At 42.4% G+C, this 13,711-nt stretch overlaps 1 protein-coding gene across 2 annotated transcripts in view; it reads right to left on the bottom strand.

Moving 5' to 3' along the window:
* LOC139577243 (glutamate receptor ionotropic, delta-2) overlaps positions 1-13,711 on the bottom strand; it is a 662,466-nt gene that overhangs the window by 148,288 nt on the left and 500,467 nt on the right. For both annotated transcript variants that reach the window (XR_011675240.1, XM_071404217.1), the window contains exon 10: positions 11,601-11,798. Coding sequence is in view for 1 of the 2 variants with exons in the window: in XM_071404217.1 (XP_071260318.1) it covers positions 11,601-11,798 (198 nt within the window). In the remaining variant the exon portion in view is untranslated. The remainder of the gene's footprint in view (positions 1-11,600; positions 11,799-13,711) is intronic.

Here is a 13,711-nt window from a genome sequence, read left to right as displayed (position 1 = left end):
CATTCAAATTGCCATTGATAAAATGCAATTGTGTTCGTTGTCCGTAGCTTATTCCTGCCCATACCATAACCCCACTGCCACCAGGGGGCACTCTGCTCACAATGTTGACATTACAAACCGCTAGCCCACACGACGCCATACACGTGGTCTGTGGTTGTGAGGCCGGTTGAACGTACTGCCAAATTCTCTAAAACAACAATGAACATTAAATTGTCTGCCAACAGCTAAGGGGCACTTTCCTGCAGTCAGCATGCCAATTGCACACTCCCGCAAAACTTGAGACATCTGTGGAATTGTGTTGTGTGACAAAACTGCACATTTTAGAGTGGCCTTTTATTTTCCCCAGCAAAAAGTGCACCTGTTTAATGATCATGCTGTTTAAATCAGTTGTCAGGTGGATTGATTATCTTTCTCACTAACAGGGATGTAATCAAATTTGTAACTGAAATTTGAGAGAAATATGCTTTTTGTGTGTATGGAACATTTCTGGGACCTTTTATTTCAGCTTATGAAACATGGGACCAACACTTTACATGTTGCTTTATATTGTTGTTCAGTGTATAAGTGGCTTTATAAAGAAATGTGACTGACTAAGAATAGAGTACTGGGCAGTAGGTAGTGGTTAATAACCTCTATAGGATCGGTGGGTCCACCGCGGAACGGTTAAGCTAACATAGGCTAATGTGATTAGCATGAGGTTGTAAGTAACAAGAACATTTCCCAGGACATAGACATATCTGATGTTGGCAGAAAGCTTAAATTCTTGTTAATCTAACTGCACTGTCCAATTTACAGTAGCTATTGCAGTGAAATAATACCATGCTATTGTTTGAGGAGAGTGCACAGTTACGAACTTGAAATTGGTTAATAAACCAATTAGGCACATTTGGGCAGTCTTGATACAACATTTTGAAAAGAAATGCAATGGTTCATTGGATCAGTCTAAAGCTTTGCACATACACTGCTGCCATCTAGTGGCCAAAATCTAAATTGGGCCTGGGCTGGAATAATACATTATGGCCTTTCTCTTGCATTTCAAAGATGATGGTACAAAAAACAACAACACTTTAACCAGATCTACTGTGTTATATTCTCCTGCATTCATTTCATATTTCCACAAACTTGTTTCCTTTCAAATGGTATCAAGAATATGCATATCCTTGCTTCAGGTCCTGAGCTACAGGCAGTTAGATTTGGGTATGTTATTTTAGGCAAAAATTGAAAAAAAGGGGCAGATCAGAAAATTGAGACATGGATTGTGTATGTGTGCCATTCAGAGGGTGAATTGGCAAGACAAAAGGTTTAAGTGCCTATGAAAGGGGTATTGGTAGTAGGTGCCAGGCAGGCGCACCGGTTTGTGTCAAGAACTGCAACGCTGCTGGGTTTTTCACGCTCAACAGTTTCCCGTGTGTATCAAGAATAATCCACCACCCAAAGGACATCTAGCCAACATCACACAATTGTTGGAAGCATTGGAGTCAACATGGGCTAGCATCCCTTTGGAACGCTTTCGACATCTTGTAGAGTCCATGACCTGACGAATTGAGGCCGTTCTGAAGGCAAAAGAGGGTGCAACTCAATATTACGAAGGTGTTCCTAATGTTTTGTACACATACTCTACATTCAAGATTTCAGACAATCTATCAAATACCTCAGTCCAGAATCTTTTGAAGGCTGGACAATTCCAGAACAGATGCATTAGTGTACCGACCTCACCGTAGCCATGCCAACACAAGTCTGAAAGGCTTTGATCCGTCTTTTTCAACCTGTGTGGTGTGATGTATAACCTGTGTGGTGTGATGTACAACCTGTGTGGTGTGATGTATGCCCTGTGTGAGATCTTCATTTGAATAATATTATATCTTACGCAATTGAATATTGATGTTGTATTTTCCATATTGCGTCACATTGTGATAGATACACCCCATGTCCAGCTCGGAATGTAACTCAGTGGAGGTGTTACTATTTAAGGAGAAGCCAACCAGCTTGTATAGGGAGGAAACAGTTATTTTCCCAATAGCAACATCCCTCAGTTTGTTGTCTAAAGAACTTTTAGATCCCACATCAATACCCTTTGAGGAAATACACTTGAGAACTGATTTGAGTTGTAGATGGCATTGAAGTGCTATATTATTCAGGCCAATCTCTGACATCAGCTCTTGGAATGGTATGATATCTCTGTCTCTTACGACCTGCCCCACCGAACTGATGTCTTGGCGTTGCCAGGTACCATTAGCCAGTGTCTTGCCACCTGCGGTAAACAAGGGGTTGTTCCATATTGAACAAAGAGGGAGGGATGCTCCCATTGACAGATAACGTTTTATGAAGTATCTTTGCCACTTCACAATAGAACTACAGCAGTGGATGATCTATCTTGCAGTGGAACATGGGGTCATACCATAGTGATAATGAGGAGATCAACGTGTTATGGTCCCTCACTATTTCTTCCTCGAGCCACTGCCAGGTGCCTGCTATTCCCCTGTTTTTATAGCCCCATGCCAGTGGCTATCTCGCATTATATGACAAGTAGTTCAAATACACATTGGCAACACCTAATCCCTCGGATGCCGTTTTTCATATCGCCCTTCGTTTTATCACATGAGACAGTTTTATTACTCCTCACTGTATTCTTTACCAAAAGGTTTGGCTGGACCTCTTTGAAGTCACGTAGATCACATCATTACGCTCTTTTTGTTTACAAAGCCCTGCTCCACAAAGATTTAGAATGACAGGGTTAGTTCACAGGGCTGGTTAAGTCTGGAGACTCCTTTGGTGTCTAGAGAGTTAGGTAAATCAGCCTTTGAGTTCCTTGCACCTTTAGTGTGGAATGATCTACAATAAACGTTCAAATTGAAGGAATTGGTGGTCTCTGAGCATTTCAGATGGTTGCTAGGAGACCTTTTTACTGAAAAATGGGTCTGTTTTTTATCATTGTGTTTTGCTTTTTGTGTATTGTTGTGTATAATAACATGTATTTTATATGAATCTGTAGTTTAATGGGTTTGTTTGTATTTTGATGTGTATTGTGATGCTATACAGGGCTCATCTGGAAAAGAGACCTTGGTCTCAGCATTGACTCCCTGTCTAAATAAAGACACCTTGGTCTCAGCATTGACTCCCTGTCTAAATAAAGACACCTTGGTCTCAGCATTGACTCCCTGTCTAAATAAAGAGACCTTCGTCTCAGCATTGACTCCCTGTCTAAATAAAGACACCTTGGTCTCAGCATTGACTCCCTGTCTAAATAAAGACACCTTGGTCTCAGCATTGACTCCCTGTCTAAATAAAGACAACTTGGTCTCAGCATTGACTCCCTGTCTAAATAAAGACACCTTGGTCTCAGCATTGACTCCCTGTCTAAATAAAGAGACCTTGGTCTCAGCATTGACTCCCTGTCTAAATAAAGAGACCTTGGTCTCAGCATTGACTCCCTGTCTAAATAAAGACACCTTGGTCTCAGCATTGACTCCCTGTCTAAATAAAGACACCTTGGTCTCAGCATTGACTCCCTGTCTAAATAAAGAGACCTTGGTCTCAGCATTGACTCCCTGTCTAAATAAAGACACCTTGGTCTCAGCATTGACTCCCTGTCTAAATAAAGACACCTTGGTCTCAGCATTGACTCCCTGTCTAAATAAAGACACCTTGTTCTCAGCATTGACTCCCTGTCTAAATAAAGACACCTTGGTCTCAGCATTGACTCCCTGTCTAAATAAAGACACCTTGGTCTCAGCATTGACTCCCTGTCTAAATAAAGACACCTTGTTCTCAGCATTGACTCCCTGTCTAAATAAAGACACCTTGGTCTCAGCATTGACTCCCTGTCTAAATAAAGACACCTTGGTCTCAGCATTAACTCCCTGTCTAAATAAAGACACATTGGTCTCAGCATTGACTCCCTGTCTAAATAAAGATACCTTGGTTTCAGCATTGACTCCCTGTCTAGACCGCTGGGCTCCCGAGTGGCGCAACGGTCTAAGGCACTGCATCTCAGTGCTAGAGGCATCACCACAGACCCTGGTTTGATTCCAGGCTGTATCACAACCAGCCGTGATTGGGAGTCCCATAGGGTGGCGCGCAATTGGCCCATAGTCGTCTGGGTTTTGCCGGAGTAGGCCATCATTGTAAATAAGAATTTGTTCTAAACTGACTTGCCTAGTTAAATAAAGGTTAAATAAAAAAATGAAGAGACCTTGGTCTCAGCATTGAGTCCCTGTGTCACACCCTGATCTGTTTCACTTGTCCTTGTGCTCACCTCCACCACCTCCAGGTGTCACCCATCTTCCCCATTATCCCCTGGGTATATATACCTGTGTTTTCTGTCTTGCTGTGACAGTTCGTCTTGTTTTGTCAAGTCAACCAGCATGTTACTCCGTGCTCCTGCTTTTTCCTTTTCTCTGTTTTTTGCTAGTCCTCCCAGTTTTGACCCTTGCCTGCCTTGACTCTGCACCCGCCTGCCTGACCATACTGCCTGCCCTGACCTCGAGCCTGCCTGACCATACTGCCTGCCCTGACCTCGAGCCTGCCTGCCACTCTGTACCTCCTGGACTCTGACCTTGTTATGATCTTTTGCCTGTCCACGACAATTCTCTTGCCTCCCCCCTTGGATACTAATAGATATCAGAGACTTGAACCATCTGCATCTGGGTCTCGCCCTGTGCCCTTATACCCTGTCCAAATAAAGGTTAAATAAAATACATTCAACCCACTCTTACTTCTTGGCATTGACGTTTTTTTGTGGTTAATTCTTGGTTTCTTTTCTTTCTACACGCTTGAAAATAAACAATGTATCTCTTTAAACCAGTGCTGAGGGAACTGAAGTGGTATAGCTGACATAAGGAACGCTAGTCTAAGGAGTATGGTCTTCTTTATCACCTCTGCTCTACCCCAAAGTGATAAAAGTAGAACTGTCCGTCTCTTAATGTAATCCCGATTGGTTTTATCCCGGTCCATTTAGATCAGATATCTTATTAACTGGTGACTTGATATTTATCTAGAAACATTTGTCAAATTATATGCTGTAAGCATCACCCCCCTGCGGGTTTTACAGCTGAGAGGACCCTAATGGCCAATATGATTTATGTATCCAGAACAGGTACCTCCAATGCCATTCTATCACTCTCCTTAAGAGTGGGCAGAGAAATATCTTTAAAATAAATAATCTCTCTCTGGTATTGGTAGGACATTCAGAGTGATACAGTCCAGAGGAGTACTCTCTAAAAGGAGAGTTCATTTGATTTTTATCACATGCTATCGACCCGTTACAGTCCTCAACAGCTGGAATTGTTTCTTTATTTTCCAACTATTTAAGTTTAAATGCAATTTTTTTGCCCGCTTTGTCACCTGACTTGAAATATTTCCTAAGTAATCGGAAACAAGGCAAATGTATTCCCATCATATGGAAGGCATTTTGAAGTCTGTTTTAGTTTTGGTCCAACATACATTGAGTCCAAAGTCTTAAATTCCACTATTGAACTGTTTTTCTTTCGTAACATGCGTTTCCTTTTAGCTGCAGTGTAACTATTGATCCAACCTCTGCAGGTTGCTTTAAAGGCTTCCCACACCATTTGTACAGAGTGGACAAAGTTTAAATAGTGATGAATTCAAACATGTTCTCCCTCATTGTCGACATAAATTCCTCACCACTTCATAGAGAGTTGTTGAATGTGTTTAGTTCTGTGTGTTTTGACAGATGGGGAGAAAATTACTGACAAGGGGGAAAGGAAAGGGGGATACGTAGTCAGTTGTCCAACTGAATCTATTCAATTGAAATGTGTCTTCCGCATTTAACCCAACCCCTCTGAATCAGAGAGGTACGAGGAGCTGCCTTAATCGACATCCACGTCTTCGGCGCCGTGGGGCATGGTCTGAAATAATAACGCTATGAATCATACTCTATTAGAGATCTTGATATGAGCAGGTAGCCTTTTTAAGAATGTGAATTATGGAGTATGCAGTAAAAAGTATATTCATGCAGGAGTATGCAGGATTAATAATACTAACTAGTTGAAATGTGGGATCTTCCAAGTCTGGGTAGCATTGTTGCAGACATCTGGGTTACGTCCCAAATAGCATCCTATTCCCTAGAAAGTGCACTACTTTTGACTAGGGTCACAGTTCTGGTCTTCAGAAACAGAATGCTCATTGAAATTACCTCAGACCTATCACTTGCAAATTCGTTTTTCTGGTAAAGCTTAAGGAGGAAGAAATTAGTGAGAGTTTCCACATGGTGTAAGAAACATTGTGAGCTGATGTTATTTTACCCCCCCCCCCACACACACACACACACACGCACAATTCATTCACAGTTGACTAAATCTGCTAATTTCACGGTCTGGTAAGAAAACTAAATGCTAAAACAGGCAGAAATTGTCACTTACGCAGCACATGAAAAAATATGAGGCCCCAAGTGAGTTCCTACTTCCCAACATGGTTTAGGGGCGTGTACATTGCTAAATGACTTAAATGTACATTACACTAGTAAGTGTGTTGGCGGCGAGACACTAGTAAGTGTGTTGGTGGCGAGACACTAGTAAGTGTGTTGGTGGTGAGACACTAGTAAGTGTGTTGGTGGCGAGACACTAGTAAGTGTGTTGGAGGTGAGACACTAGTAAGTGTGTTGGTGGCGAGACACTAGTAAGTGTGTTGGCGGTGGAAGGACCAACACCCAGGCTGTCCCAATTATCTCTCCTTCCTCCCAAAGTGTGCACTTGTTCACTTCCCTTCAGTGATTTCAAAGGAAATAACCGGCATAAGAAATATGGTAGAAACTCCTATTAGTCCATGCCTCCAAAAGTCCAATGCTTTTAGATATGTGAGAAGCGACAATGAGACAACCTTCAAGGAGCAGGTCAATAACCTGACAGTGTGGTGTCTGGACAACAACTTCTCCCTCAACATCAGTAAGAATAAGGAGCTGATCGTGGACTACAGGAAACAGGGGGATAGCACGTCCCCATCCACATCAACAGGGAGGCAGTGGAGCTGGTCGAGAGCTTCAAGTTCCTCGCCATCCAAATCACGAAGAACTTAAAAACGGTGCAAACACACGCGCAGAGTCGTGAAGAAGGTGCGACAGCGCCTCTCCCCTCGGGAGGTTGAAAAGGTTTGTCAACGGCGCTCAAATCCTGAAAAAGTTCTACAGCTGTACCATTGAGAGCATCTTGACTGGCTGCATCACTGCTTGGTATGGCAATAGCACCACCCTCAATAGCATTGGCCCTACAAAGGGTGGTGCGGACAGCCCAGTACCCACACTGAGACTGAGGCTCCCTGCGATCCAAGACCTCTATATCAGGCGGTGTGAAAGGAAGGCCCTGAAAATCATTAAACCACCCAAGCCATAGACTATTCTCTCTGCTTCCGTACGGCAAGCGGTACCGGTGCATTAAGGTGCATTAAGTCTCTGCAAGTCTGGTGCATTAAGTCTGACAGCTTCTATCTCCCATGCCATAAGACTGCTAAATAGCCAACAAAATAGCTAAGTAAATAGCCAACAAAATGGCTATACGGACTATCTGAGTTGACCTTTGTATTTTATTCTTATTTTTGCACTCTCTATGGGCACTGACAGGGCCCTACACACACTGATACTCCAACACACACACTCACTCCATCTTTTGCTCACACACACCACACACACACACACACACACACACACACACACACACACACACACACACACACACACACACACACACACACACACACACACACACACACACACACACACACACACACACACACACACACACACACACACACACACACACACACACACACACACACACTTATACTGCCTCTACACACACCCACTCACATACAATCATCATATACGCTGCTGCTACTCTGTTTATCATATATCTCGAAGCCTAGTCACCTTACCCTTATACATATCTACCTCTATCGATCCAGTATCCCTGCACATTGTAAATATGGTACTGGTACTGACCCTGTATATAATATGCTACTTACTTTATAGTGTTCTTCTCATTTCTTATTTTTATATCGCGTGTGTTTTTGTTCTACCTTGTTTGTATTTTCGCATAGTTATTGATGACTACATAGTTATTGATGACTACATTGTTATTGATTACTACATTGTTATTGATGACCACATTGTTATTGATGACTACATAGTTATTGATGACTACATTGTTATTGATTACTACATTGTTATTGATGACTACATTGTTATTGATGACTACATAGTTATTGATGACCACATTGTTATTGATGACTACATAGTTATTGATGACTACATTGTTATTGATGACTACATAGTTATTGATGACCACATTGTTATTGATGACTACATTGTTGGGGTTAGAGCTGGCAAGAAAGGCATTCCACTGTACTTGTGCATGTGACATTAAAACTTGAGACTTAAAACACAAACACACAAAACACACTTGCATATTGATGTCACTCACACAAACACACACTTTCCCACTCTTCACATATGCTGCTGCTACTCTGCTAACTGTCTATCCTGATTGCTTAGTCACTTTTACCCCTATCTACATGTTCCTATTATCTGTTTCATCACTGGGAAGTTAGTGGGAATTGTTTGTTCATGACTATTATAACTCTTCATGACAATTAGGACCATTCATGACTCTTATGTCAATTCATTAATATTATGTCTCTTTATGACTATTAGGACCATTCATGACTATTATGACTATTTGCAACTATTAAGACTATTCATTAATATTATGTCTCTTTATGACTATTAGGACACTTCACGTTTATTAGGACACTTCACGACTATTAGGACACTTCACGACTATTAGGACACTTCACGACTATTAGGACACTTCACGACTATTAGGACACTTCACGACTATTAGGACACTTCACGACTATTAGGACACTTCACGACTATTAGGACACTTCACGACTATTAGGACACTTCACGACTATTAGGACACTTCACGACTATTAGGACACTTCACGACTATTAGGACACTTCACGACCATTAGGACACTTCACGACCATTAGGACACTTCACGACCATTAGGACACTTCACGACTATTAGGACTCTTCACAACTATTAGGACACTTCACGACTATTAGGACCCTTCACGACTATTAGCACACTTCACGACTATTAGGACACTTCACGACTATTAGGACACTTCACGACTATTACGACTCTTCACGACTATTACAACTCTTCACGACTATTACGACTCTTCACGACTATTACGACCCTTCACGACTAGTACGACTCTTCATGACATGCCAGTCAATATTGTTTTCTATGTACAGTAACTATACGTCTATACAGTATGTCTGTTTACTCTAAAGTGTGTGTGTATGTACGAGTGTGAGCATGCGTATGTTTATTAGGAAGACATCTTTTAAATTCCCTTCACTACGTTGTCTTTTGTATTCCGTCAATTGGGTACCATTCCGTGTCCTCTAGAATATACAAGGTCAAGGGAAGAAACCGTTTTTCAAAGGAAGCATTCAAACACATCACAGAAGAGCATACACCCCCCAAAAAACAACAATAATAATAATAATAATGTCTGTCTATATGTGTCTATATCCTCTGTATCATTCCAGACACTTCAAAAGGTCTGATGGATAATAATAGCATGCAGTGATTGCTTTATACGGAATTATATTAAAAAAAAATATATATCGAAGGGGAATAGAGGAAATGGTTATACAACTAAACTAAATTATATTAAAATTATATTTTTTTCCATCGGTCTGTGTTTGTGATCTGAAAGATAAGCTCCAACTCTTATGCACATATCTGCACATTTAAGGAAGCAAACTGGAAGCAGCAGTGGTGGAATCGGTGTAGGAATGGCATTAGATCTGGAAAGCGAGCTATCAAAAAGAGACTGAAAATGGGAAAACAGCAAGGGGTGATTGGTAATGGCCCTGAAAATGCTCTGCTGACCTCCAGCTGTTTTCAGCTTTGCCTTTTGTCTGTTAGTCTGGCTGTTAGACAGTCTTTCAGTCCACTCTCTATTGGCCAGACTAGGTGAATAGCTGACAGCACCGTGGACAGAAAACCAGCCAACTCTAATGAAGAAGCCAGTTTACCAAGGCAATGACTTCTAATCGTTGCATGTTTGTAATTGATTTACTCTGACGAGAGATTATAGAGCGCTATGTAGACACATGATGGCACATTACGCTTGATGTACTTTGGTTGAGGTGATGAGGATGGACGGATGGATGGATGGACAGACGGATGAGGGTGTTTCCTGCAAAGGAAGGCAATGTACAATACATTGAGAACACAGATAATTCATGGATGACATGACAATCTGAGTTCATATTTATTTCTCTAACGTGGTATTTTTTCTTGATTCTGGAAAGTGCTGGTGGAATGCATATGGACATATCACTGCAGCATATAGGGTGCCCATAATGCATATGGACATATCACTGCAGCATATAGGGTGCCCATAATGCATATGGACATATCACTGCAGCATATAGGGTGCCCATAATGCATTTGGACATATCACTGCAGCATATAGGGTGCCCATAATGCATATGGACATATCACTGCAGCATATAGGGTGCCCATAATGCATATGGACATAGCACTGCAGCATATAGGGTGCCCATAATGCATATGGACATAGCCCTGCAGCATATAGGGTGCCCATAATGCATATGGACATAGCCCTGCAGCATATAGGGTGCCCATAATGCATATGGACATATCACTGCAGCATATAGGGTGCCCATAATGCATATGGACATAGCACTGCAGCATATAGGGTGCCCATAATGCATATGGACATATCACTGCAGCATATATGGTGCCCATAATGCATTTGGACATATCACTGCAGCATATATGGTGCCCATAATGCATATGGACATAGCACTGCAGCATATAGGGTGCCCATAATGCATTTGGACATATCACTGCAGCATATATGGTGCCCATAATGCATTTGGACATATCACTGCAGCATATAGGGTGCCCATAATGCATATGGACATAGCACTGCAGCATATAGGGTGCCCATAATGCATATGGACATATCACTGCAGCATATAGGGTGCCCATAATGCATTTGGACATATCACTGCAGCATATATGGTGCCCATAATGCATTTGGACATATCACTGCAGCATATAGGGTGCCCATAATGCATATGGACATATCACTGCAGCATATAGGGTGCCCATAATGCATATGGACATAGCACTGCAGCATATAGGGTGCCCATAATGCATATGGACATAGCACTGCAGCATATAGGGTGCCCATAATGCATATGGACATATCACTGCAGCATATAGGGTGCCCATAATGCATTTGGACATATCACTGCAGCATATAGGGTGCCCATAATGCATATGGACATATCACTGCAGCATATAGGGTGCCCATAATGCATTTGGACATATCACTGCAGCATATAGGGTGCCCATAATGCATTTGGACATAGCACTGCAGCATATAGGGTGCCCATAGGGCTCTGGTCAACAGCACTGCACCCTATTCCCTATGTAATCAACTACTTTTGGCCAGGGCCCACAGGGCTCTGATCAAAAGTAGTGCACTATATAGGGAGTAGGCAGTCATTTGGAACAGAGACAGAGTCTCTCACCTTGGCGACCAGCTCTCCCATCAGTCCGTTCCAGACCCCGTCGGACTGTTGGCTCCCGTACTTATGGTCAGGGGCCACATAGATCTCGTACTTGAAGCCCAGGTAGTTAGAGAGAGAATCCAGTACGTCGATGGAGTAACCTTGGTACTTCTTAGGCTTCCCAAGGACATTCTCTGACACCATCACAAAGGGCTCCTCCTGTTGGGACAAAAATCAATGTTTAACCTTACTGCTATATCCTCCATCCGGCACTACTGTATTGTAGCCCAGGTCACCTCTGCCTCCACCTCATGCCTTTTTTCTTACATGGTTTACAACTTATTGAATGGGTCAGTTTGAGCCAGCCAGTCCATATCCTTTCCCAGGATTTTTTGCCTAATCGTCACTAAATTTATGCTATTTTTTTCCACCTAACACACAGTAACCTTACAGAGAGAGAGCGGTGAGGGAGAGAGATAGAAAGAGAGAGAGGTGTGAAATAGAGAGAAAGAGAGAAATAGAGAGAGTGTGAAATATGACAAATACGTTCACACTCCACTTGCTAATTGTCATGGACTATCCTGCAACGTGTCTCAACTTTCCACCAAGAAGAAGAAACAGTAGCCCTTTCTCTTCCTGGCTACCTTCCACTTTAATAAATCCCTATTGATGACTGAAATGTTTCTGGGAATATGTCAGCCAGATGTATTACTGAGGGGGTGTTATTGAATAAACACGGCATGCACATTAAGCCAGTTCTTTCTAATCCTCCATGGCCCCCGTCGCTCAATAAGCTATTAGTGGGAGGGTGAACATGCATGCCGACTCCCACTGTAGCCGTGAGGCACCATCAATCAGTGAGGGAACCCCCGCCATGTCACGCACCATGCCACTTACCTACCTACCTACCTACCTACCACTTCCTACACTCCATCATAGTCCCCCAACCACAATCTTACCTGACACATAAGTGTATATTTACACACACAAACATGCTACTCTGACACACTACCCCTCCCCCCCCGCTGCTGTTACCTCAATTGTAGAATGGCAGAAGAGCATGTTTTTCCTCCTTGAAGTGGCTCATATTGCATTGATTACCTCCTCAGTATACGGCTATCACTTCCGCACAACTACACACTGATTACCTCCTCAGTATACGGCTATCACTTCCGCACAACTACACATTGATTACCTCCTCAGTATATGGCTATCACTTCCGCACAACTACACATTGATTACCTCCTCAGTATATGGCTATCACTTCCGCACAACTACACATTGATTACCTCCTCAGTATATGGCTATCACTTCCGCTCAACTACACATTGATTACCTCCTCAGTATACGGCTATCACTTCCACACAACTACACATTGATTACCTCCTCAGTATACGGCTATCACTTCCACACAACTACACATTGATTACCTCCTCAGTATACGGCTATCACTTCCACACAACTACACATTGATTACCTCCTCAGTATATGGCTATCACTTCCGCTCAACTACACATTGATTACCTCCTCAGTATACGGCTATCACTTCCACACAACTACACATTGATTACCTCCTCAGTATACGGCTATCACTTCCACACAACTACACATTGATTACCTCCTCAGTATACGGCTATCACTTCCACACAACTACACATTGATTACCTCCTCAGTATACGGCTATCACTTCCACACAACTACACATTGATTACCTCCTCAGTATACGGCTATCACTTCCACACAACTACACATTGATTACCTCCTCAGTATATGGCTATCACTTCCACACAACTACACATTGATTACCTCCTCAGTATACGGCTATCACTTCCGCACAACTACACATTGATTACCTCCTCAGTATACGGCTATCACTTCCGCACAACTACACATTGATTACCTCCTCAGTATACGGCTATCACTTCCGCACAACTACACATTGATTACCTCCTCAGTATACGGCTATCACTTCCGCACAACTACACATTGATTACCTCCTCAGTATACGGCTATCACTTCCACACAACTACACATTGATTACCTCCTCAGTATACGGCTATCACTTCCGCACAACTACACATTGATTACCTCCTCAGTATATGGCTATCACTTCCGCACAACTACACATTGAT

The sequence above is a fragment of the Salvelinus alpinus genome, chromosome 5, assembly GCF_045679555.1.
Source record: "Salvelinus alpinus chromosome 5, SLU_Salpinus.1, whole genome shotgun sequence".
Taxonomy (NCBI): domain Eukaryota; kingdom Metazoa; phylum Chordata; class Actinopteri; order Salmoniformes; family Salmonidae; genus Salvelinus; species Salvelinus alpinus.
The sequence above is the reverse complement of the archived record's forward strand: the minus strand, read 5'-3'. Positions and strand labels throughout refer to the sequence as shown.